General features: G+C 40.9%; 1 protein-coding gene across 6 annotated transcripts in view; it reads left to right on the forward strand.

Annotated features, from left to right (window-relative positions):
- PDE1C (phosphodiesterase 1C) overlaps positions 1-25900 on the forward strand; it is a 272899-nt gene that overhangs the window by 225940 nt on the left and 21059 nt on the right. For 5 of the 6 annotated variants that reach the window (XM_061374877.1, XM_061374878.1, XM_061374880.1 and 2 more), the window contains 7 exons: positions 3069-3170; positions 4431-4551; positions 8024-8105; positions 13079-13199; positions 14399-14574; positions 19740-20039; positions 23280-23354. In XM_061374877.1, the coding sequence (XP_061230861.1) occupies positions 3069-3170; positions 4431-4551; positions 8024-8105; positions 13079-13199; positions 14399-14574; positions 19740-20039; positions 23280-23354 (977 nt within the window). Of the gene's footprint in view, positions 1-3068; positions 3171-4430; positions 4552-8023; positions 8106-13078; positions 13200-14398; positions 14655-19732; positions 20040-23279; positions 23355-25900 lie in introns of those variants that run through there. The other variant, XR_009728689.1, reaches the window with a different exon arrangement.

Consider the following 25900-nt stretch of genomic DNA (forward strand, 5'->3'; position numbering starts at 1 on the left):
GGGTTTTGTTCCTCAAATAATTCAAAGTCCTCCTTGTCTATCACTGTTACTCCTTTTGGGTTTGGGGTAAGAAACTTGGATGTTTTTTGGCTGAAGACAACTTTGGTCAGAGCCTTTTTTTCGTACATTCCAGCATGTATGTGGTTGTGTAATCACACCTTTGCTTACGGAAGTTTGTTTCTATGCGTTCATGATGGGGACATGCATATTCTGAATATTATACCTGTGGTGAGAATCAGTCATTGAGAATATTTCCTTGACTGTAGCATTTTTCCTGTTCATTTCTTTAAGAATAAAGTACTGAGACTTTGAGTGGACAAAATGAGTGAAACAGCTCACTTTAGGAGAGTTTATTGTTGGTTCCTAGCACAGGGATTAAGTGATCTAAAATGGCGTTTTTCCTGTTCCTTTCCCATGAGTGCATGGGGATGAGAGTCCTTACAGCTCTAAGGTGAACACTGATATAGAGCAAAGATCCATCCAACAAAACAGCCAACAAAATGATGTAATGTGCAAGAGAGGTAAAACCATGAAGTAATTATTCTAAAGAGGAAATTAAGGTATTTGCCAGGTGGATCAGTGCAAGGCTTGGAAGTGTTCAGATGAGAAGTCAGCCTGAGTCTGTCTTGTAGTAAAGATACCGTATAACTGTTGTTGATCATGGGATTGTGCCAGATACCACCTTTACTCATGAATCATTTGCAGGCCACCAGTTAGAAAACAAAAAATCAAAGCTGTGACAGTGGCCACAGAATGAATTCTTACTCAGTGACAGTAATAAACCAGGAAAATCACTTCAGCTTTTCCTCTTCTCCAATGGCTTTTCCTGAGCTTGTTCCCTGACAACCTGCTCTCTCCACCTTACTGTTCCTTTCCCTAATTCTGCAGGGGTATTAAAAGGCATGGGCAAGTTATCTTAGGATTTATTATCAAATTTGGTACCTTGCAACTTTTTCTTAGTGGGGGGCTCTAGATGAGAGGATTTGATGTCTCCTGGGCTCCTGGCCTTAGGGAACTGCAGTTTTCACATGCTGCTAATCTGCTCCAGAAGGGTGACTGGAAGGAAAGAGCTGCCTAAGCACAGCAGCCTCCAGCCTCTGCATGTTCAGAACTGCCCTTTTCCACCTTGTTGCTTCTTGGTCTATTAGTAATTGAGCTTCAAATCACTTGTGAATGAATGAGTGCTGTTCCATTCTAGCCCATGTCGCCACAGTGCGAAGGCCACAGAATAAGGTTTCATGTTCTATCTCTTAGCACAGTAAAGCAAGGCAAGTATTAAAGAGAGCTGAGAGGACCTGAAAAAGACATGAGTAAGTGATGGAGTAGTTTGGGTGTTTTTTTTTTTTTTTTGCTCTAAGCAGGAGAGAGATGATCTAGCAGGTAAAATGAAAAACAAAATAACACACTTGTGAGACCAAACAGCCCCCATGGTTTTACTTATGTACAGAGCAAACGTGATATAAAGTCCTCAAGGCGCATCAAAGCTTCAGGTGGTCCCTGGTTTGCTGCAAGCCCTGGGCTGCAGTAAACCTGTACTGGATACCTGCCAGTCTGCTCTATGGCTCCACATGGCAGCAAACCTGATAGTGCTGTTGATGAGAAACCAAGGTGTAAAAAGACCGTTAACACCACGGCCCGTTCCCTACTGGCTGCGGCACTGAAGCCAGTGAATCATTCGCCTGGGCTGAGCCCTTTCCTTTAGTATTCCTGCTGTAATAAGCTACTCAGAAAGTATCCCATGCAGACTGTTACGAAGGAATGGTACTCCAAAGGATACAGCAAAGCATCTGCTCTTTCCCAGGAATAATCCCCAGTGCTAATTGTTCCCACAGCCAAATTATATGTAGCATTTGGTTTAGGATCTAATGTAGCTCTAACTGTTCCCACAGCATAAACAGACCCTTTTCTTGTAAAAGTTTGTTCCTATGCATTCAGGTTCTCTTCTCCTGCCTCTCTTGCTCGTATTGACAGAGAGGTTTGTGCTGCTGGGAATGAACCAGACCAGGGAACTGACCAGGCCTGGCAAAATTAAAACACAAAATAATCTAAGATGGATCATTTTCAGCCAGTATAGCATCATCCTGAATGCTGCTGGCTGTGCAACTGGTTGTGTATAAGTGTGGGCAGAAGATGGTGGGTATACTGGGGGAAAAGCAAGGCCAAATGATACCATTCTACCATGCCTGCAGAACTCCTGGTGGAGATGGAACACTCTTTACGTGACAGTCTCTACATGGTGGTGGCTTGGCGCTGAAACTTGAGCACAGCCACCAAAGGCAAGGCAGACATGATCAAAATAGACCACGTCCTTCATGAAACATTCATGAAAAGAAGAATGCTAGCATTTATTTTTAGATGGAAGGTGACCCATTTCTGAATCTCCTGTATCCTGAGCTAGGATGCTAAGCTTGAGGTATTCTTCCTCTGTTAATCTGTGGCTAGCTGAGCTGAGAGAAAGTAAATTTGTATTGAGTGCTAGATCAGAATGTCCTGATATTTTTCAGTTTGCTTAACAAAAATTCATATTTTGAATGAACAATATCAGGGGAGTAATGCAGGTTCTCAAAGATCTTGACTGCATATAAGCATCATATGTACTAGGAACTTTTATTTAAGATTATGTTTTTCCTTTAATAATATGAGTAAACTTTGAACTAGGTATTGACCAATTTTAGTCAAGTGGGTAGAGATTCAGGTTCAAAAGTGCACCTGCTTCATGCTGAGGCTATAAACAGTCTCTGTACTGCCTTCTAAGAATGCCCTATAAAAGAAATCAATTTGTGCTTAATTAATAAGGGGGTACTAATTTGAACATGCTCTTCAAAAACATCTAGGATTTTTCTTAGCTAGAATTAACCTGGCTTAATTTGCAGCCTTCTGACTCCCTTGTTTGTGTATATAATCATTCATCCTCTTCCTCATTCCTGAAAAGGTTAATGGCAAACGCAGCGTACCAAAGCAGAACTACAGTCAATAATTTGCAGATAGACAACAAAAGGAACTGGAGTGTGTCTGATGTTTTTGTGTTTCTCTTTCCTTGCTCCTCTCATTGTGATGCCATCCAAAAGGGAATTCAGAGCTCTAGTGATTGAGATGGTGTTGGCCACCGATATGTCCTGTCACTTCCAGCAAATCAAAGCCATGAAGAATGCTTTGCAGCAGCCAGAAGGGTGAGTCACTTCACAACACTGTGCAGTGAGGGGCTGCATTTCAGCTGGTGCTTTGCCATTGTGTTTGACTTCAGAAGCATCTCCCCAGACGCCCTCACTCTGTTTGATGTCTGCATCAATTCTCTTTCTGCTGTTGAATTTTGAATGAATTCATTTAGAGTGGCCTGGCATCCCCCTATACACACATCTCTGTTCTGTGCTGGTGGACCAAAGCTTGCAAAGGTCACCACGTTCGGGTAAGCCTCCCTATGCATTTTCCATTGCCTGTCAGGGTAGCATCAAGGACATGATCCAGCTGAGTGACCTCAACAGCTTGAGTATGACTCAAGGTTAAAAGATCTGCAGAACACAACTTTTGCATTGCCTTCTGCAGATGGTATCAGCTGTGACCTCTGCAAGGGGCCTGCTCGAGAGATGAAAACAACTTGAGGTTCACTGAGGGAAAGACTGGAAAATAACAGATGGAGCAGTATGGGGAAGGCCTGTTCTTCTTCCCAATATGCCACTGGAAGCTGTAATATTTTCTCTAAGGTCTTCCCAATAAAATTAGTTTTATATGACAAAAAGCTCTGAGCAATGGTCATTTTTTCACCCTGGATGCAGGTCTGTCCAGAGCCTTCCAGAATTAGATCATACTAGACTGTGGCCACTTGGTCCTCTCAAAAGCTACAACTTTTCCAGCTGTTTCATACGGTTAGAAGCTGGAATTAAAAAAGCAAGACTGCCTCTCCCAAGAAAGCATTATTTACTGGGATCCTGGGCTAGCCTCTTAGGTTATGGCTTTTGTTCTCTGGAAACAGATGCAAGGATCCCCTTCTGACCTCACATCAGTTTTCTAGCAGTGGAATGTTTATCAGTTACTGTGTAGACTCTTCAGAGTCCCTGAGGTGGGATCCTGTTTACTATAGTAAGGTGGTAGGGACCAACTTCTGAGCCGTATAAAATGCAGCCCAGCTGAAATGGGGAGCACAGCAGCTGTTCAACCCTGCTTGTGCAGACAAGCAAGCCTGGGAAGGAGCACAGCCACGCTCAGCAAAGTTTCTTTTTGCACTTCTTAATGTTTCTTTCTCAACACGAGTGGTGTATGTTGGAGAAGTGAGACAATCTTTCATAGCTGTCTGGTTTTATGAATGCAGAAATCATTGTATTAATATCATGGCCAAAGATTCTAATGACCTCATTTCCCTGCTTAGGTGAGATTTTCATCATTCTCCACTGCAAGAGCAGACAATTAATTTGTTTGATCTTTTGGGTTTTCAGAATTGACAAGCCGAAAGCCTTATCGCTGTTGCTGCATACAGCAGATATCAGTCATCCAGCCAAGGCCTGGGATCTCCATCATCGCTGGACCATGTCCCTACTAGAGGAGTTCTTCAGACAGGTAAAGTTAAGAAAGTCCCTCTATTTCTGCAGGACAGAAGGAATGTATAGGACAGGGTGGGGAAGTAGGAAAATATGAGCACAGATCTCTTCCTTTTTCTCTGGTTTATGCAAGAACCTCCTAAATGATACGAAGCTTTCTTATCTGGCACTAGTAGAATTGACTATTATGCCTCTTGGGAAGTTTATTTCTCATACATTGTCTATAGATAAAGATGTTTCTACATAGTAGAAGTTCTAATTTAGAAAGCTGATGTGTTTCAGATCAGCAAAATATAGAATATGTGATGCTCTACTTAGCTGTAGAACCTAAGAAAACAGATTTAGGTAGCTGTACTTAATACAACTGTACTTACATTGTGGGGGTAGATGTACAAACTGCATTACCCTTACTTTAGGTGGAGTAAACTGATCTAGTTTATGGCTCATGGAGGACCGACTGCCTGTTGACAGACACACAAATCTAGACAAACCATTAAGCTCTGTGTGAGAGCTATAAGCTCCCCAACTGACTAATTAAAAACATTTAAAGAGCTGCCTTATTAACAAAAATCAAAGTTAAAAGTAAACAAAGCACTTAGTGTTTAGGATACTTTTCAGCACTATGAATTACTAAACTAAGCAGAAAACCAAGGGCTTAATTTCCCCCCAAAGTTCAGTAGCTTCATCTGAATGCAACATAAGAAAAATATGACAATTTTAAAATAAAGTTCTAACTTTTTTTTTTTTTTAAATGGGATTGTGGGAATCCCTTCTTAATAAGGAAATTGCAAGCATTTGCTTTGAAATTAATATTTTCTTTTGTTTTTCAAACCAAGAATGGGTTTACTAGCTGGAAGAGGATAGATCATACCTTCAGTTGTCTCTGTTGCCACATGGGAGCCTTATGCAAAAAGGGTGATTTTTGCATATACTTTTGGGAAAACTGTACATATTTATGTTTTTCCAGTTCAAAATTAAGCTAGATGTGTTAAAATACACCACAACTGAGCCTCCTAAAGATTGGTGAGGGATTAGCTAGATATGAGACCACAAACCCCCCAAGTTTTATCTGTTTTACACATGTATTGAAGACAAAAATAAGTCTTCATGAGAATAGTTTCATTTCGGGCAACAAATCCCACTTTTTGTTTTGAATAGCAAATGCTTCTACTGTGAGATAAAGCATTATATAAAACTTGTATTGTAGTTCCAAATTCAGATGCAATATTAATTCACTCCTTGGGAAAACCCTTAAGCTTACCATGAAACATAGACTTGTGTTCACTGCAGTTACTTAGTGCTGGATCAATAAATACATCCCTCTCTGACAGCAGAAAAACAACACAGACTCTTCTCACGAGCTGAGAAGGTTCACTAGCCAGAGGGGACTATGGTGATAAGGAACTGAGCCAGCCTCAGATTAGGTATTTATTTCCTTTTGCTCTTCACCTGCAGACCTTCTCCTGTGCTTTCTGTTATGTGCTCTACAGAGACATAAGGCCTGACTTAATCTGTATCAGTGCAGGTCCACAGCCCTATTGGTTTCAAAGTATTTGTGATGTGACTCAGGTCTTCCTACACCAAGTAGGTGTGAGTGGTGCTTCTGAGTACAGTACTGTTATTTTTACATTCAGCAGCTATGGTGAACATCTCTTAAAACAAATGTCTTGCATGAATTAATTTGTTTTACTAATGCACTTTAGCTAGCCGTGAGGGAGATGCCCAGACATATTAGAAGAAGCCAAGTGGCTCTGAGCAGTCATAAAGGCAGTTAGGGGTTCCTTTCTAAAGAGAATTAGTCACTGGAGTTTATAAGAGATATAAGGACTAAAAGAAGAATTATGATTAGGTAAGAGCCAAGTATTGAGAGATGGATTTCCTGAGTGATGTAGCAGACACAGTAAAGGAACATTACTTGGAAATATTTCTGGCTTGGTTCTGTTTTACACTGGTATTTGTATAACGGACTCCTAACATAAAGCAGAATTGTTCTGCAATAGAAGAATACTATTACTTGTTGTTTCACCCAAAACTCTAACAGCACTTGTGCCCCCATTTCCCATCTTTTACATTAACAAAAGAAGAATTCAGCTCTTCTTATGCCTACAGAAGTTTTTCTTTGGTTGATTTGCTGGCTGGTTTAGCTTGCATTTGACATTAGTCAGAAAACTGTCAAGAAGATCAGTGCAGTTAATGTGAGCTGCTGATTTAAGGAATTGATTCTATAGTATATTTAACAAGCTATTTAAAATTGAATGCTCAGTGGGGAGTATTGCAACTATGTCATCCTATATATCTTCTCAACATAAAGCAATATCGTAACAGAGCGACTGAACCAAGTTAAAGGGCTTTTTGAGAATATGCCACTTGAAAGGCTGGGAAAAATGGGTTTATAGCACTTGATCTTCTGGACCATTTTGTGATCTTATCAAAAACTTTCAGTTCTGAGTGCTGGAAAGTGTGTTTGGACTTTTGTACCTAAAATGTACATAAAATGTTGACAATGTCAGAATCATAGAGTGCCAAGTTGGAAGGGACCTCAAGGGTCATCTGTTCCAACCTTTTTTTGGCAAAAGCACAGTCTGGACAAGCTCCTGTCCAGCTGAATATTAGAAGTGTCCAGTTTTGGGGAATCCAGGTCTTCCTACAGGTGGTTCTTTTTTCCAAAGTCTCCACTTCCTCACTCAGTTTGGTGTCGTTGGCAAACTTCATCAGGGCACACTTCATCCCATCTTCCAGATCACTTATTAAGAACACTTATGAAGTGTTGGGCCCAATATTGATCCTGGGGACCCCACTTGTGAGGGGTTGCCTGTTTGAAAACGAGCTATTTGCCACCAGGCAGAGAGTTCCCCACCCGATGCACAGACCACTTGTTAAGATCATTAGGCATCATTAGGAGGTTTCTGTGAGAAACCATATCAAAAGCCTTGGAGAAATCCAGATAGAAAATATCCACCCCTCCACCCACATCAACCAAGCAGGTTACTCTGTCATAGAGAAATGTCAGTGTTTCCTTTGGGAGAACACAGTAATCTGCATCTGGCCAGCCATGACCTGTGAATTCTTATATGAAAGGCTAGAAAAGGCATGCAAAGAAGTGCAAGCCCTGAAAAATCTGTCCTGACACTGGTGTTTTCTCTTGAAAGATTTGTTCTGAGAACTGAGTTCTGCTGGGTTATCTGGAGGTCTGTGGTGAGAAGCATTCTTGTGCTCAAGTAGATTTTTAGTTGGTGCATGGAAGTACCAAGCAGGCAGGGAAAGCTCTGAGGAAAGATTCACAGGAATCAAGATGCTTAATTCATAAACTTTTCAAGCCATAGCCAAATTCTTCACAATTTGTGTTAAACATAAAAGCAAAACAAAATCAAAGCAAAATCAAAAATGAATTAAAGAAAGTGAAATTATATTGTCATGACCTAAGATATCAGCATGCAGTGTGTCTCGTCTTTGTCTCTTTTTCTCATTTCTTATCCATTTTGTTTCTTCAGGGTGACAAAGAAGCAGAACTAGGGCTTCCCTTCTCTCCACTGTGCGATCGCAAGTCTACTATGGTTGCTCAGTCTCAAATAGGTATGTCCCTTTTGGTGCATGCAAAGTAACATCTTAAAAGCAAAATTTCCTGTAGGGCTGAGTTCATGGGGATCTCTCATCATTTGAAACTTAAAGAGAGGAAATAAAGTATTGTGGCATTATTTTCCCCAGATCAACAATTCAAAGCTGAGGAGCCATTAAATTTATGGTGGTGGTTCCATGCAGTAAGCAAGTTACCTCTGATGTGTCTGCAGAGATGGTTACAGCGCCTGGTTATGACATTGCTCTATGATTTTCTGAGCTGCAAAGATGAGGTGCAGATGTTGTGATTTGAGTATCATTGGTGGATATGGAAATGTAATGTCAGTCCCTTCAATGACCTGTGCAAAACCTAGTGTGTGTTTTACCATTAACTCCTCCTGCACTTTCCCTCCCCATGCTTCAGCCCAACCAGTATTTTTCATTGAAGCCAAGCAATGAGCAAACCTTTTCTAACTCCACCCGTTCAGAAACACAGATCTTTTTGCACACTCACCAACAGCACTTTCTCTACCTCTCCTCCAGTTACTGAGTGAAAAAGTAGGATGGGGCAACAGGACTGCTATCTGGTGAGAAAACAAGAGGGGCCAAGTGGGGTAAAACTGTTCAGAGGAGCAGGGAGTGAAGAAAAACTACAATGGAAAAGGTGGATTTGTGGATGGATTTTTATACCTAGGAAACAAGTGAAGTAGACAGAAGAATGTGATCTAACTTCAACTGGAGTATAGGGAGCCAAACAGGATAACAAAAGAAAGATAAAACAGACCTTAAAATACTGAGACCAGAAGCAGAAAAAGAAAGAATATAGTAAAGGAAAACAAACAAAAAATTCAAAGTATGAAATTTCTCACAAAGAGCAAGACAAAGATATCCCTGAACCTAGGGAAGTTCAGATTTGTATGTGTGCCTGTTTCTGTTCACTGTTCTTGTTAGACAAGCCATTCTCTGAGGGACCCCATCCCAGATTTTTCTGGCTTTGGAAGTTCAGACAGTTCAGCCAAAAATCTGCACTTGAAAAGCCCTTTGCCTGGTTGCCAGACATGCAGCATTTCCTGCTCTGCAAAGGTAACCTAGAAGAGTGGGAATGTGCGCAGAGCGCAGTGCAACCGTGTGTTCTGCCAGCAGCTCAGTGGAGGGAAGCAGCAGCAAACTTGAAGTGTTGCAGTCTCAGCTAAAATCCGTGTTGAGGACTCCTGGGCACACTACAAGTACTGCTGTGCTGTGGGAGAAGGTAAACTCTCTTTCTGGCTGGTGTGGAGGGAAGCTCATGCAGAGACTTCTCTTTCACATCCCTTCTGTTAGCTTTCAGATACGTCTCTCTGTCCTAACAGGGAAGAGGAGTTGTGTATCTCTGCATAGGGTTGTGTATGCTTGGAAACTAGTTTTCCATGTCCTCTTCTTCTGCGTCTCTTTGTTCAGGAAGGGCAGGAAAGCCAAGAAACTTCTGCACTGAGGCCCCAGTGTCCAGCCACTGCAAAATTAATGATGATTTAAACCATCACCAACACAATTCAACCTTATAAAAGAAGCACTTGTCAGCGCTCAAAGGCAGCCTTACTTAGTCATATACTATTTGTCATTATATTTGATTTGTGCAGTTTAGTAGTCCGTTGACATGAATATGCTACCCTCTATAAATCCTGCCTTATAACATTAGAAATGTTCATTTCTCAGTCTGATGCACATAGACAGTGTCTTTCTGTAATGTCTCCTTTGTTAAAGCAAAACCTCTTACATTTTCTGGATATCTGCTGAGGTAAGGCTTTCAACTTTGAAGGCTAGATTCTCAAGCAAATAATCTGTTCCCATTCATTTATTTACTTTATTAATAGCCTCAACTAATTGTTCCCTGGAATAGTAGTTACTACATTTGTTCACAAAACTAAGTTCTTATTGAATCCCAAATTGTGCTGTTATCTGCAACAAGCAACCATCAGTTCCCGCAGGTAAAAACCCCTCTGGCCTTTGCACAATAAAGTTGGGCTTTTGATTTTGTCTGGGACAGAGCCCAGAAATCCTGTTCTGGTAGCTTGGCTTGTTTGTAGCTGCTAGTTTGCTGCTCTAAGGTCACTGCAAGTGACAATGGGTAAGCATGTTCATTACCAAAAGATTGTCACAAATGAGACTAGCTTCCTCTAAAGAAAGAATGCCTCTTTGCCCGGTTGCTTCAGTCTGTGAAGAACTTGTTCAGAGTTTGAACTGATAATTCAAAAACCTGAATATCAAATAATGAACCTGGGGTTTCAAACCTAACAGTGTTAATGCTAATGACCAATTTATCATCCTTTTTGTTCTTCAGTGGAGTAAGTGTGGTAAATATTTCCATACCCCAGTGAAATACAGAAATCATGAGACATTCACTTCCAGAAGTGGGGCTGCTTATCAAAATGAGAGAGACAAATGAACTGTAAAGAAAACCAGGCTAAGACTTGTATTTCTCCACGAGAATATCAGGAGTTAAAGCTTCTGTGTCTGCCTCAGGCTGTAGGAAGCTTGTTTGAGTGGAGATCAGCCTTTGTTGTCATTGTCTTTTGCAGATGAATGTAGCAGCATCCGTTTATTTTTGTCCTTTGGCTGGCAAGAAAGAAAATTGCAGCTTCAGAAAGTATTGGATAAAGGCTGATGAGTGCATGCTGATGATTCTTTTTCTTTTTTTGGGTGGTGGTCTTTAGGGTGACTGTCCTTTAGCCTGTGTTTGCTATGGTGACATTCTGATGTGGAATGAATGAACGTTAGGCATGTGCCTGGAAACCACCTCTGCATGCAGGTAAAATCATCTTAGCCATTGGGGCACAGAAATACTTACCATGCTCATTTTGCTGAAGAAGAAGAAGGATGATAAAATGGTCATTAGCCTTAATAGGTTTTAAACTCCAGGTTCATTATTTGATATTCAGGGGTTTTACTTAGCAAACTAAATTACCATATTTAAATTACAGTGTCTTTAGGTACGAAGAGAGAGAACACAGGGGTGGCGGGAAGCCATCTGAGAATATGGCATAAATTGCATCATTATTAATAAAGGCCTAAGCTTTGTTTCTAAGACAGCAGATTATGTTTCCCAGCAGTATTATAATCCCTATTTTAAGGTAGCATATGGAATAACTTATCTGTTTTGTAGGGAATAGAGATAAAAATACCACTTACTCAAGAAAAGTTCTCCTAAGTGTTAGAGTTTGTTTACCTGTGATGCCTTGTGCCACCTCTCCCTGTCTGTTGATAAGATGCAAGACTTCTCCCAGCAAAACTTGTTTCTCAGACACTTACAACTGGACCTTTTGTTTATGTGCAAATGTGGAGTATCTCAGGAAGCAGATCCCACCACCTTGATGCTGCAGTTAGTGACACAGTCATGCATCTGATAGCAGGGATTTGTGTTTGTGGTGATGGAGCAAATGGCAGTGGTATTTACTTGGCAAGCAGAAGTGACAGGGTACCATGGTTTGGGTTTCTTTGGTCATTAAGAGGCAATTTTTTTCTGAGTGAAGGGGAATAGAATAGACACAGAAACAGACACACGTATACATAAATCTGGTTCTCATCCTCCAGATCCTTGTGGAGCACTGTTGTCAGCCATTACAATTTCCAAAGCTTTAAAAAAATGGTATGAAGTTTGCTGGGGTTATCTGCTTGTGATCTGGCACACGATTTCCTCTTGTGGCTTTATATTACATACCTTCCTGATTAATTCCCTGTTCCCTAAATTTGAATAGATAAGACTGTCTCAGTGTTATGGAGGCACATGATTCAGATGTTCAAATAAGACCGAATGCATATTTTCTCCACATTTACAGAATGTTAGTGTGAAATCCTAAGAACTTGCAAGTGATGTTTTTCATTTGGCTGGGCATGAAAATGCACTTAATTGCCTATCTTTTTAGAAATCTAGACAAAATCAGGGAAGGGAAATGGAGCTAGAAGGGTGCTCAACTGACTGTACTCCAGGTGTGGATCAAAGCTGCTGTGAATTCAGGTGCATGGCCCATGTGGTCTCTTCTTTTGTTGTTGCCACCTAGAATTGCCAGGGTCTGTTGTCAAAACATACCATGACCCAGTCACAGAAATGATAGTATTATGAATGTAGAATCAATAGTTGATAATTACAAATCTTTAAAAACTGTAATAGTAGGGAAAACCTGCATCCTGATGTGCCTTAGGAGGCATTGAAGACATTATTGTTTTCTTGGCTGCCTGTATCACCAAGAAAATTGCTAAGTGAAGCGTTAAAATCAGCACCAGAAATAGTCATTGTCCCCCATGAGAATTTAGGGGAAGGTGTAAAGTATTCTAAGCTCCTCACTCCCTCACTTTTATCATGCAGATTGGATTTTTCCCTCATCCTGTGAGTTTATGGCCACAGGGCCCTTCAGTCTGCCCATCCTGACATTCAGATTGGAGCCGTATTCATCTCTGCCAAACTGGATACTGAAGTAGATATTATTTTATGCTAAAAAAATGCAGGGGGAAGCATCTAAATCTGTTTTGTTATCAACAAGAACAAGCTGGTTGAACACTGAGGAGAGAATATTCACAGCAACCCACTGATCTGCAGTAAGGGAGTTTTGCATGTAACTCCACACCAGCAAAGCTTAGCAGTATTATTGCTGTTGTATTTTCTGCTTTTAGAGACTTCATTTTTGAAACTGGGTTTTAGCCAAATCCGCTTGGAATTTGGCTTAAACATCACACTTCTTGTATAAAACAAGCTCTGCTGCATCTGTTTATGTTCTGATTTGCCACAGCTTCTGTCCAGTGTTTAAGTAGGTACCTTTTATTGTGTGCTATATCCATGCTGTTGGGTCAGGGATCAATCTGTAACTCTGTTTTCCTTTTCTAGTATTTGCCTATCCCTCTTTCAAGGTATAATTTTCTTTACTCTGTCTTTTACAGTGTGGCTGTCTGCGATCGCTGAAGCAGTGACTCCACATAAATCCTCCTCTTGCCTGCTTGACTCTGCTTGTGTTTCTGCTCAGGTTTCATAGATTTCATCGTGGAACCCACTTTTACTGTGCTGACTGACATGACTGAGAAGATTGTGACTCCGCTCATTGACGAAGCTTCCCGTTCTGGCATGTCCGGGTTCAGGCGTTCCAGGTGAATAACACAGCCCTCTCCCTTCCCTCTGCACATGCTGCCATTGTGCCAGCTCCCCCAGTTTCCTTCCCACAGCGTATATCTTCCACATGGCTTAAAGCCCCATATCTGCATTGCTGACACCACAGCTCACCTTGTGACATGACTTTGTTGCAGGGAAACTCCAGCCCGGGGGAGGGCAAAGAGGGAGGTTGGCATAAACCTGAGCCATGCTTCTGAAGGCAGTGAGCACAAATGGTTTTAGCCGTGCAGTCAGGTGAACTTTAGTGCTCTCAATCACTAATGTCCAAAAAAGGTAGAAGGGAAACGCACAGTTCTTCATGTCCGGAAGCGTAAATGGGATCAATCCCATTTAAATACAGAATGGGTCTGGGAAGTATCAGCACATCCTAGTGACAGTAGATAGGGTTACACTATGGGTATGTGTGAAGTACCATCAGATTCACATAGAGTTTGGGTGTAAAGAGTCTTGGCCAATTTAACCTGCTCTGCTGTTGCAGAGAAACTGCTCTTTTAGTTGTTTCATGGACAAGGTAAGTCTTGGAATTCAAACACCACATGGCTAGTGCTCCCTAGAGTAGGGCAACCAAGTCAAGACTCTCTCTCTCAGGTGACTTCTTTACTCTTGGGCTGTTGCATGAAGAGCAAGCACTAATATCTTTCTATGTCAGTTACCTTGCTGCCTTTATAAAAGTGTGCACAAAGAAGTGTCCATCCTTGAAAGACAACTGTAGGGTCTGTAACCAAAATGAGCACCTGGTTTCAGCCTCAGCTGAGCTCATCAAGACCTGGACAGAGGTTTGCCTCCTGTCCTGTGCCTAATGGCTCTCACGGGTGAATTTTTGGAGCCTCTTCCGTTGGCATACTTGATTTCTAGAACTGTGACTCTCCAAAGAGTATGTAGGGAGTGAAGATGCACAATGAAGGTAATGGCAACACTTTGGGTGATTCTGTGTCTTAGGGACTATGGATACCAAAAACTAAGTGGGGAAAAGCTGCCCTTTATTTCTAGTACTGGCTCAGGTTGTACTGTTTTCTTTGATATCAGACCTGGGATGGAAGAAAGAGAGGTTCGAGCTTAGTTTTTGTTTTACTGGTTGACTCTATTAAGTTTAGACTTACAGTCATCATTTCTTCTTAGCTATGTTTGGGTGAATGGGATACTGATTTCTTCTGTGTTTTGTGATCTTGTGTCCCAGTCTGAATAGCATTAATCCCTCTGAAGTTAAAAGATCAAGTGTCAAGAGCACTGGGTCCGAAGGAAGTGCCTCACTCAACTGCTCCATACTCACTGTGGATTTCAAATGTTTTAAAGCCACCTGGACTGAGGTGGTGCAGCAGAACCGGGAGAAATGGAAAGCGCAAGCCACCAAAGGTAACAGCCAGGCTTCTTAGGGAAAGAGTAACAATTCTTTTGACCTCTTCAAGCTCTTCTTCAATCAAATTATTCTCCAAGTAAGCACTGTTAGTTTGAAAGAATCTGCTTTTCAAGGTCAGCAACATACAGTGAGCTCAGTAAGATAGGGATACTGTGACTCATCTGTGCCTTGTACTCTTCTGAGGTGGTGTTAAGTGTACTTCATGAAGAGGATGTGGACAATGGGAAGGGAAAAAAAACAATTGTAAGGGAGGTCCCCTGAAGTCATGAGTCAGACTGGGGTGGGTGCAAAAATAGCTGGAACTGCATTTGTAGAGATAGGTTATCAGTCGATCACTGTTAAGATTGAAGGAGCTATGGATAATCTTTCAGGGAAGGACAGGATATTGTGAATTCATAGCTGGTTTCCTATTGCTAGTGATAACTTGAATAACGACTTGGGAACTATGCAGCAAATACTCATGATATCATTAACCTGGGAGGGATTCCAAATATTTCAGAAGAGCATGAGGGCTGTGTTGGTTGCAGGTTGATCAGGGTTCAGTATTGTCATGTAATTGGAAAAAAACCCGAACAGAGAAGAAAGCCCTAAAACAACACAACATAAATCACCAGATCTTGCTTCTAAGACCCTTTGGCATCCTTCCTGCCTTACCAGCAGTAACAAGGTCCCCACAGCAGTATTGCGTGCAGTTTTGGCCACTGCAGTTCAGGAAACACATGGCCCAGTTGCACACCACTGCAGAGTACAGCAATGCAAACAGTAACTGTTGCTGGTAGCTCAAAGCAGTTTTCTGAAGACTACTGCAGCTGCAGAATAAGGAGTTATGGTTTGGTTTTATTCAAGCACCTATGGCTGTTACGAGGAGAAAAAATTGGCAGGTAATCACAACCTGATAGTAAGTTAGACACTGGCAAATCTCTATTGTCAGAGATCTTTTGGAATCAGTGAGAGCCATCTGTTGAGAACTTATGTACAACTGGCCATTGCCTCCAGGGGCTGGATGTTTGCCCACGGTCTCCTAGAGCGCTCAGGTGATTTAGATCAGCTTTGGAACAAAAAAGGAGGAATGTGTCACTGATTGTGGTTTTTTTCTCCATGGAATTGTTGGTGATACAGTTTCTTCTCCCAGCTGAATGTTTATTGCTCAAACCTGTATTTAATGGAGTTGTTTTATTTCATGTAAATGGAAGTAGCTCGATTTTAATGTATTACGTGTCCTTGGCTTGAGGACTGGTGAAAGATTTGCCATCACTCTCCTATTTGCCGGAGAAGATTGTTCCTCTCCCACTGAAAGGCCTGTCTAAAGGTGCATGAAAGCACACATTATTATTCAAATTAAATTCTCCTTTGTGATTTAAATTTGCCATTCGGGAAAAGCCTTTCTGGGCATTCTATGAAAATGAAAACAAAAACATAATTCAAAATTTGCTTTTCTTTTGCCAGGGGCTTTTTTGTAGCTTTTTGTGTGGTCTTTTTTTTTTTTCAATTGGCATTTACTATTTCCCAGTTCTTTGTGGAGCAACCAAATTAAAGCTAACCAAACAAGAAAAGCATTTAACATGGGCAGTGTCTTACAGAATAGGGGTGTTGAGCAGATGAAGGCAATCCAGTTGACTAGTTTTAAGGATTTAATTTCAACATGTACCATATATAATTGCCTGTCTAAGGCTCTGCTAGATAAAAAACTTACATGCAACAGACACTTATGGGGAAAGAAATAAAATCTATCTAACTTTTCATTTAAAACAAATATATAGATTAGCTCAGAATAGATTCTGGATATTTAATTTTTAAATGTGCTTTGTGCCCACTTGCAGCGGCTGCTTTGCATAAAGACTTTTTCCTAAATGTGCACATGTAAATGTCAAGTTATGACTCAAGTGGATGTGCACACATTGCTAAACTGATGCTGGCACTGGTAGTATATCTGGGTGCAGTATTTCATACCCATTCTTTATGGGGTATCCTAACAATAAGTGTTTGGTTATTAATACTTCAGCTGGAGAGGAGAATGTTTTGTTTTTAATTGCCTCATAAAAAAATCCTTCTAGCAGCTCCAGGGGGTGGTCTGTGTAAGAGTTAGCTGGTCACTTGAAAGCAGAGAGCTCAACAGTCTGCATTATTAGACATGGGAGCTCTTGAGTAGGTCATTTTATCTTTACCTTTCTGACAACCTTCAGCCCTGAAAAGTCGATTTACTTTATGTTTTTTGCCAAACTTCATCACCAGTAACTTGGATCAGGGCCTCAGTTTATGGATCAGAGATTCAGAAAGCAGTCTCAGCTTCTGTTCATCTGCATTCATTGACTTTCACAGAATGTCTGTGTTTCTGGGTGCATTTAGCAGTACAGCCATGCATATTTTTCTAATCTTAAAAGGTTTATACAAATGTCTGGCTCAGAGAGAGTGGCTGAGGACTGGGACATGACTAAGGAACTGGGATCCCAAACCCCTTGCATCAAAACCTTTGCTCTGCTGCTCTCTTGCTCCTGACTTGCAGCAAGTCTCTGCCCTCCCTCCATCTGCCTTGCCTGTCTTTGCCATATGCAGCAGGGCCTGCCACACAGCAGGAGTTAAAATTGCTAACCCTGTCAAACCAGCGGCTTGCAATGCATCAAAGATGCTCTGACAATAAAACTAAGAATTATTAAGCGAAGACAGATACAGCATTTAACTAGTTGATTGACAACAGATAGCAACTGGTGACCAGGAGGGAAGGAAACCATTATTATTATTATTGTGACTTTTATTAATTACTATTGAATACAATAATAGTAATAATTTCTTTGTAGAATACTCTGTTCCTTTTGGTAATGGTGTAGTCCCTGGGAGCATCACTGAGCTGTTTTTATCCTGGGTGTGGTATTTATAGAAAACTTCTAGGACTGTGTGGGCAAAGTAAGTGGGGTTTATTCCTGATCTCTTTTTGCTTAAAGGGTAATCATCTAATACTCACAGATGAAAAAGCTGAATAAACAAACCCCCTGCTGCGCAAAGCACTATTTAGATGTATTTTGTGACACTGATTTTGACAAGAGGCACTCATCCAGTGGTGCTGTAGTAACCCCCAGTGTCCTGAGCTGAATTTCTGTCTTGTTCAGATGCAAAATGCAGCATTTTTACTTTTCAGATCTCCAAATGAGAAGTATCCTTCTGTATACCGTGAGACTCCAGGGAAAACATAAATGTGCATTGCTGAGCCATCAATGGAAGCTACTGTAGATCTCAGGAATTATTAATAAAGTGAGGGAGGCTCATATCTAATTTGATAATATTTTCATGTGAGCCAGAATTCATTAATTTAAAAATTAATTAATTTTAGTTGGCTGCTGGCAAGGAAATACAGATTGGCATTTCTTATCAAAGACAGATTTCCCCCTTTCTCTCTGGTATCCTGTTGTTATATTTTCCTCAAAACTAGTTCTGATTCACTCAAAAGAACTATTTGACAAGACACTTAAAAATTATTTTGTAATTTTTACTCCCTGGCCAAAACCCTGCTCCTGAGAAATTATTTTGTAAGTTGTACTCCCTGGCCAAGACACTGCTCTGTAATGAGTGAAACATCTCTATAGACATCAAGAATACTTCCATAGGACCAACACTTTATTCAGTGTTTTGTGGGATCTGTTTCTCTGCTCATCAGAATCTCTCAGAAAACAGGAGATAGATAGATAGATAGATAGATAGATAGATAGATAGATAGAATGCTTTGGGTTGGAAGGGATCTTCAGAGGTCATCCAATCCAACCCCCCTCAATGAGAAGGGATATCTTCAACTAGATCACATTGCTCAGAACATACATAGAATCATAGAATAGTTAGGGTTGGAAAGGACCTTAAGATCATTCAGTTCCAACCCCCTGTCATGGGCAGGGGCACCCAACACTAGACCATGTCACCCAAGACTTTGTCCAACCTGACCTACATCTGTCATCCTTATCACAATCAAAGTGCAATTGGTTGCCCACGATGGGGTAATGAGTGGGCTAGGATATTGCCAACTCAGAGATCTTGAATACAGACCCTTCAATTCATAGGGTGGTCACATCTGAATGCTTAGACTCAGTATGGATGTATGTGATGCTCTGAAGCTGCTTAAGCTCACAGGTTCCAAATTGAGCATGTGCTGAGCTACTCAGCTGCTTTTGCAGGTGAAGTCTCTGTTGATCATGGAAAAGGGAAAGAAGATGATGGGGTCTCTGCCCAGAGTCTTTGCACACCCAGCCATGTTTAATAGCTTGAGGGCTGTGCTGAGGGACTGTGGTTGTGTCCTGCTTTGCTATGAGATGCAGGAAGCCATACAGAACCTTTGCGGCTGAGTCTGGGGAGTTTTCTGTACCCAGCCTCGGCTAGAAACAGTGGTCTCAACACCTGGAGCTGCAGTAATTTGCAAACTCTGTTATAAGTGTTGCGTCAGTACCTAGGATTTGTATAACAACAGCAGTATCTTAAAAGGGGGAAATTGGCTTCTCTGTGATTTGATTTTCTTCTGAATGACAGTATTTTGAGATGCTTCAGTTGCCCAACACTCACTTCTGAATTTACACTTTTGTGTATTTGTGATTGACTGTAAGATTTTGGGGATGGAAGGGCAAGTACTAGCAGCAGTATATGAGTCTACCAAGAAAGGACAGAGCCATAAGGATAACAGTAATTAGAAGGGAAGAGATTAGGAAGCAACCTGGAATGAGAGGGGGAAAAGGCATGTATCAAAGAACCAAGTTTTTCTATGTGCATAGGGTTACGTGGTATGGTACAAGATAAAATCAATGTAATTTGAATTATTGTTGTGTGTCAAAAATAAAACTAACCTTTTCACCCTTAGAACCTTCAATAGCTAATGTCTCTTTTTAGTTTGCCTTCTAAGAATTTTGAGGTACTGTATTTTCAAAGGTGAACCTTCCATGGTGTAAAAAAGACATGCAAATAATATACGTTATAGGCCAACATGGGTTGGGTTTATTCAGGATACTTTCTTAAATGTTATTCTGTGGTCTTTCTCCTGTGTCATGTCAATTCCTACATTTAAGTAAAAGCTGTTTGCATGTAAACAACTGAAGAAGATTTAGATGTGTGAGTTGTATCACTCTTGTCAAATTGACTGATAATCGTGATTTCTTTCCTTGTTTTGCTTCTCTCTTTGCTGAGGATGCAGAAGAAAAAGCTAAGAAAGAAGCAGAGGAAAATGCTCATCAGGGAACAGATGAAAAGAAAACAGATGAAAAAGATGAGAAGAAGCCAGCTGAAGATACCACAGCAGCAAAGACAGAGAACAGCAAAGAACCAAATCCGGGGGAAAACAAAAGCACAGATTCCAACAAGAATCATGCAAATGGGACTCGGCAAACTGGGGTGAACAAACACGAAGCCTCTCAAGAGAAAAATGCACCTAGGACAGATAAGGGAATGGACTCTCATCATGCAGTGGGAGATGAGAAAGAGCATGTCCATAATGGTGAGTTTTCTTCTTCCGTTGGAATGTAAATCCAGCCCTAAAACCAGTATCTCACCTCAGTGATGGGGAACCTGGACCACTGGCATAGTCACCTGCATATGGGAACCAGAAGCTATCATTTAACTCCCAAGTAGTGTTCTTCCAATTGAAGATGGGATAGATCATGCCTGCTTGGGCAGTTTTGGAGGGAAGGAAAACATGACTTTTATTGTGGAAATGAAGCAGGCTGTTGTGCACAGGCTGAAAAGCTGAAACAAACGTTCTTGGTTCAGTGAACACCTTCAGTGCTTGGGTAACTGACAGAGGACAAGCCAAAGGTGGCTTATAAACTTTTCTTAAGGCAAATTAAAGGTATTTTTAGTAAAGGTCTTAAAGGTAATTGAGCCTCAGATATAAATGTGGCTTGGGACAGAGGATTTTCTCTCTCTGTTTTTGTTATTTTATTTACTCTTCCTTTGATCATTTTTTTTTATTAGGGCAGTCAGAAGCCTTTTGTTTGGTCAGAAGTTTGATTCCAGGGGTTTAACTTGCTATAGAGCTGAGTTAAAATAAGAATCACATTTTGCACCCAGAAAAGGTAGGAAATATGTTTGAAAATTGCAGTAAACATTAACCCTTGCCCCCTCATTAGAACAGATGAGTTGTCTCTAGGCCATTTCACTGTCCTTAACTCTCCAGCTCCTGCTCCTTGAAGCCGTTATCAAAAAATGGCAGTGCATGAGACCTGTCACAAACTTGGCTATCATCAGTCAGCCCGAAACCAGCACAAAGTCAGACATGGAAGCATCCTCTGAAGAAAAGCCTGAGTTGCACATACAGGCTTTGAAAGTCAGACAGTGAGTTTTGATGGCAGCAGAGGCAGAAATTCAGTTTAAAATACTCCTGATGTGATTCTCATGTATTTCACTTGGCTGCTGGTCAAGAGGCAAAAAGGTTGAGGACATCTGAAATCCCATCTAGACTCCATCAGACTTTTCTTCTGAAATATTTTATTTTACATGTTTCTAACAATACGGCGTTATTAAAGTTTGCTCTAGTGATTTTGACAGTACCTTTTTCTGCAGTGTCTCTCTGCTGCAGGTGTCAGAAATGCTTTGAAAAGAATTACAATGATTTCTGAAAATTAGTGTCATCCTCAGGAAAAGAAATTCTGCTCCTTAATTTATGGGAAAAGGCCTTTATGAGGTACAATCACTGCAGAGTCTTTGGAGACTGATGAAATCCTCACATTAATATCTCTGGGTTCACCACAGCTCCCTTTACGCCTATATGTTAATATCTCATCATAAAGTATTTGCCTTGTTATTTCTCTGCCTTTGTAATTCCTTTCAAAAAGATCATTATGATCATGGTTCTGCTCTGCTGCTGGCATTATGGCAAGGTGGATATTACAATACTCAAAAGCCCTGTATTCATAATAAGTTATATTCAATGAAAGTTCAGAAACTGTGGTGTTGTTGGGTGAGTTTAAAGTCTCTTTCAGTCACTTGCTGCCTGTGTGCTTTCTCCAAGAGATCAAACTGTTAAATAATGTGTGTGTGGATGCTCATCATCTTTTCCTGCACACACTTAGGGTCAAGCAACTTCTTTGTGCAATGGTGAAAAAGAGCATTAATAGCTCATCGTTACTGTCAGCTGTATGATGGTGAAGGAAACGCAGGAAGACTTGTACTTTGCTAGATACATTTTCATTTCATTTCCTGAAGACAGTGTCCTTCTTTTAGAGGCCACCTTCATCAAGCACACACCTCAGCCCTGCTTGGAGCTGCTCATACCTCTCTGTTCAAGGAGCCCAAGTCAGTGGCTTTGTGATCAGCTGAGAAGTCAGTGCTTGTCCTGTATCATGCTTTCATTTTCCTCTCACTGAGCTTGGGAAGAAAAGCGTGAGAAGTTTTGGCACTGAAAGAGAACTGAACAGGATATGTTTATTCCATCTTCTTAGATATTTTAAGATTTGAAAACCATTCCTCTTTCATACTATGATGAAGCTTAATTGGAGAGAGACATTGATCCTCTGTCATCCAAGAATAACAAATATTCCAGTGGTTAGGACCCAGTGTGGAAGAGGGAGACCTTACTTCTCTACAATTACTCCTTTTTTTTGAGCTGTTAAAAATATATCCACTGGCCATGACTATTTTAGAAGCAGATCAGCTCCTCTTTAACGCATAATACGTATAATCTGGATCCAAAGGCTGGGAACTAGTTGTAGTAAGAAAACTAATAACAGAAATGGAATAAACATCACTTTAATACAGCGCTGTAACATACCTCACAGTTACAAAATTCAGAAGTGAGACTTTTTGTATCGAGTTGTGGATCACACATTCACTGCTACTCCTCCACTGGAGAAGGACAAGTTGCCTGCTCCCATCTGGACAGGCTGCTGTTGCTTCTCTGGACATCTGAAGGAAGGATACCTTCATTGCTGCTGCTTGGACACTGCAGCTGAAAGAGCCCTGTTCTGCTGGAGCTCTCTTTTTAGGTTAGCTTTCATTTGATGTGCATTGAGCATTCTTGTTCAATGAAGGGATGGTGTGGGGAGGTCTGATGGGCTCTGCTGTGTGACTTACAGAGGACAGAAGATTGGAATGACTCTGGTTAACCATCCTGGCTTCATAAAATACACCACAGCTCAGGTTGCCGTTTTCATTCTGCATCAAACATTACTCTGCCAAAGTCTTTACTTGCCTGGTTTGCTATAGAGACTGTAATGCCAGTCATCAATACTGGGATGATTGTTCCCTGGTACTGGCATCAAAGGACCAACCCAAATGAGTCTGTGGATAAAGGAAACTGCTTAGAGAAAGTAAGGCAAAATTATGTAGGACTGTCTGGGAGATGTAAGGTGGTTCTCCAATGCAGAGACTAATGAGGAAGTTTTGCAGGGTCTTTAGTCCTTTAAAACCATAAATGTTCCAGAGTCCTGATTTTAAAATGAAGGTTATGCTCAGGTTTTTAAAGGCCTACATACAACCAGAGGGAGTATGAGTTTGCATGTGCACTTAAGGTGTTAATAATTAGAATGAATTTAAAAGTAGATTGCAAAGCTTCATTTTCTATACAATAAATTTTATCTGGTGCTTTATTCTGTGAAAATATGTTAATCCAGTTCCTTGTGAATTCAGACCTTTTCTCCTAAGGAGCCTCTCCTTTGGATGTTGCAGTATGAGTTACAGGTATTAATAAACTGCAGTCTGCATTAAAATGCTTATAGTGTTTCTTATTGCTTCTTTCTAGGTGAATTAAAGGAAGACAGTAAGTTGGACAAAAAAGATCAGTCCAGTGTGGGGGATGAATCAAAGAAAACAGATGGTAAGGAAAACATTTTATTACATTTTGTCACCCATTTTTAAATGCAACCTATTCTTTCCTAAACATCTGCAGTTTATTCTAAAACCAAAAAATGGTGTGGTAACCAGAAACAAACTTAACAGGTACAGTCATTAGACTCAAAAAAAGCCATTGGGGCATTCCAGGGAAATTCATCCCTTTCACATCATGCATAACACCTTAGCTGGTCTCTTATCATCAACTTTTATATGGTGCCTCCAAGGAAAACTTCTGGATTCTTAGAGCTGCTTAATAGGAAATGTAGATGTGTGAGGTCTATCCTGTGTTGTTTTGGGCCATGTTCTGCTCTCTGTTAGAACAGGAATGGGAGTTTTTTGTATGGAAGATGCAACAGAGCTAACAAAAAACCTGCCCAAGTTGTTAACGTTTTTCACGGTTGCCTGTTCTACTATCCTAATAGAAACACAAAACTTTCTTGATTTAATTGACTTCGAGGGAATTTGCCAAGCATTGTTGAACCACAGCATAAAGGTCCTATTAAGGATGCTATAGAAAAGGGATGAGACATCGTTGAACTGAAGCGATCCCAAGCCATAGGATGCTTTCTTGGGCATCTGGGAATAATTTCAAATGAGTCTGAGCCTAGTGCAGAAATTTCTGTTGCTCTAGCAAAGTGATAAAAAAGAGCAAAATCTGATATCTCAGTTTAAAAATGTAGAAAATTTCATGTAGAAGCATGTAATAATTTCAAACACATAAATATGTTTTTTTAAAAGCAATAGTGTTTCAGAAAAACTCTTTAGAGGTCCTGTTATTTCCATGCTTGAGTTAAGAGTCTGTCAGGAAAACAGTCTTGAACAAATACTACTCACAACTCTTCATGCAGTCATGCAGAAATTAAGCACAAATACTCGAATAACATGTAACTCCTCAGGTGAAGACGGCCAGGTAGATGCACGAGCACTGGGGCTTCTTTAGGAGGATGCAGGAGCATCAGCCCAGCCAAGAGACTAGACCCAGGAGTCTCTAACTTTGAGGACCAGATTACACTTGAAGGCCTGCACTCTCAAGGTCTCAGAAGGATTAGGGGCACCTATTTAGCTGGGCTGAAGGACCAAGAAGTGCATGTTTCATGCAGACTTGAACTTGAATTTTATATATATATAGTCATCCTTGAGGGGGTGAATTTGGTTCTTTGCAAGTTGTTAGTCTTCGCATGGTGTTAGTTATTTAATGTGTATTTGTTTTCTCATGAGAAAATGTTCCGCTCATCCCCTTAGAGAAAAGACTAATACCATGGGACCAGTTGATTACAGTGAATAAGCAACTGTAACCATGCAAGGAGAATATGTAGGCTGACTGTTTTTCATTCAGACTCTATAGACAGATTAGAGCTAACAGTCTCATTGATAGAACAGGAGAAAAATGGTGAATGATCAGCCTTAGAAAGGAAAGCGCGGGGTGCCAGATCTGTTTTGACAGACTGCACAACCTGTTTTGTCCATACTCGCTCCAGAGCAAATCTCCTTACCAGCCATGTGGGGGATGTGGAGAAACGAACATTATCCATGGATAACACATAGCTCTTTACAGACTACTGAAATGTTTACCCAAACATATGCTTTCTCATATGCCAGTCCATGCTCCTTCACATGCTGGAAAAAAAAGATTAAGCAGGGGAATTAGAAGGATTGAGGTTACAGCTATAATGCACTCACCACATGTGGTTTGCTGGTGGGTGAAACTTCTTGTAGGGTCAAGGGTGCTTGGGTTTTACAACCTCTGTGCAGTATGTAGCTGGGTGTTATTTGTACTAAACAGCTGCCCATTTGTGTAGAATTACCATGAGGGCTTCAGCTTTCTCGCTTCTGCCCATCAGCATCAGCTAGAACCCTACATCCAGCTAAGGTCAGTCTGTTCCCCTGTCCTACTGCACAAGCATCCTGCACCCAGAGAAGAAAGCTGCAGTGTATACATTGTGTAAACCTTTGCAGGATCTGCGTCCAAGTTGCTTTTTGAGCATATACAAAAGAAGTTATTTTAATATCTTGTCACAGGAATACATACCAAACTATTTCTGACACATTTGTCCTACTATGTGGGGAACCAAGTGGCCAGGGAAATGTAGAATAACTATCGCACAAGGACACGAAGACAATGAAGCTGCATGTCTACACTGTAGTCGCAGGTGGGAAATGTAGCTTCTGTATTTGAGCTCCCTTGAGTCTACCCAAGAACAGTTCAATGGCATGCCTCCAGGAACAGGGATCAGGCTTACTGAGACCAAGGAACTACGTATGCATCTAGCCAGAGCTTCGTACAACTGGGTCTATCCGTACCAAAGCTGACTACTTTAAGCTAGCTTGAGGATAGCTATGTGAGCTGCAGTCATGCCTTAGATTTCAGTCTTAACTGCTTCAAAATCCTGTGCAAGTCTCTTGACCATAGGCTAGTCCCCTTCTCATGTTAATCTAATCTTCATATTATTGTGGGGTTTTTTTTCTGTGGGAGATACTGCTTGTTACTCAGGACTGTTGCCCTTTTTCTTCAGTTCCAAGAAAAGAGAG

This window comes from Neopsephotus bourkii, unplaced genomic scaffold (assembly GCF_033783945.1).
Source record: "Neopsephotus bourkii isolate Nb327-2 ecotype Australia unplaced genomic scaffold, CSIRO-AGI_Nbou_v1 NB_1655, whole genome shotgun sequence".
Lineage (NCBI taxonomy): Eukaryota > Metazoa > Chordata > Aves > Psittaciformes > Psittacidae > Neopsephotus > Neopsephotus bourkii.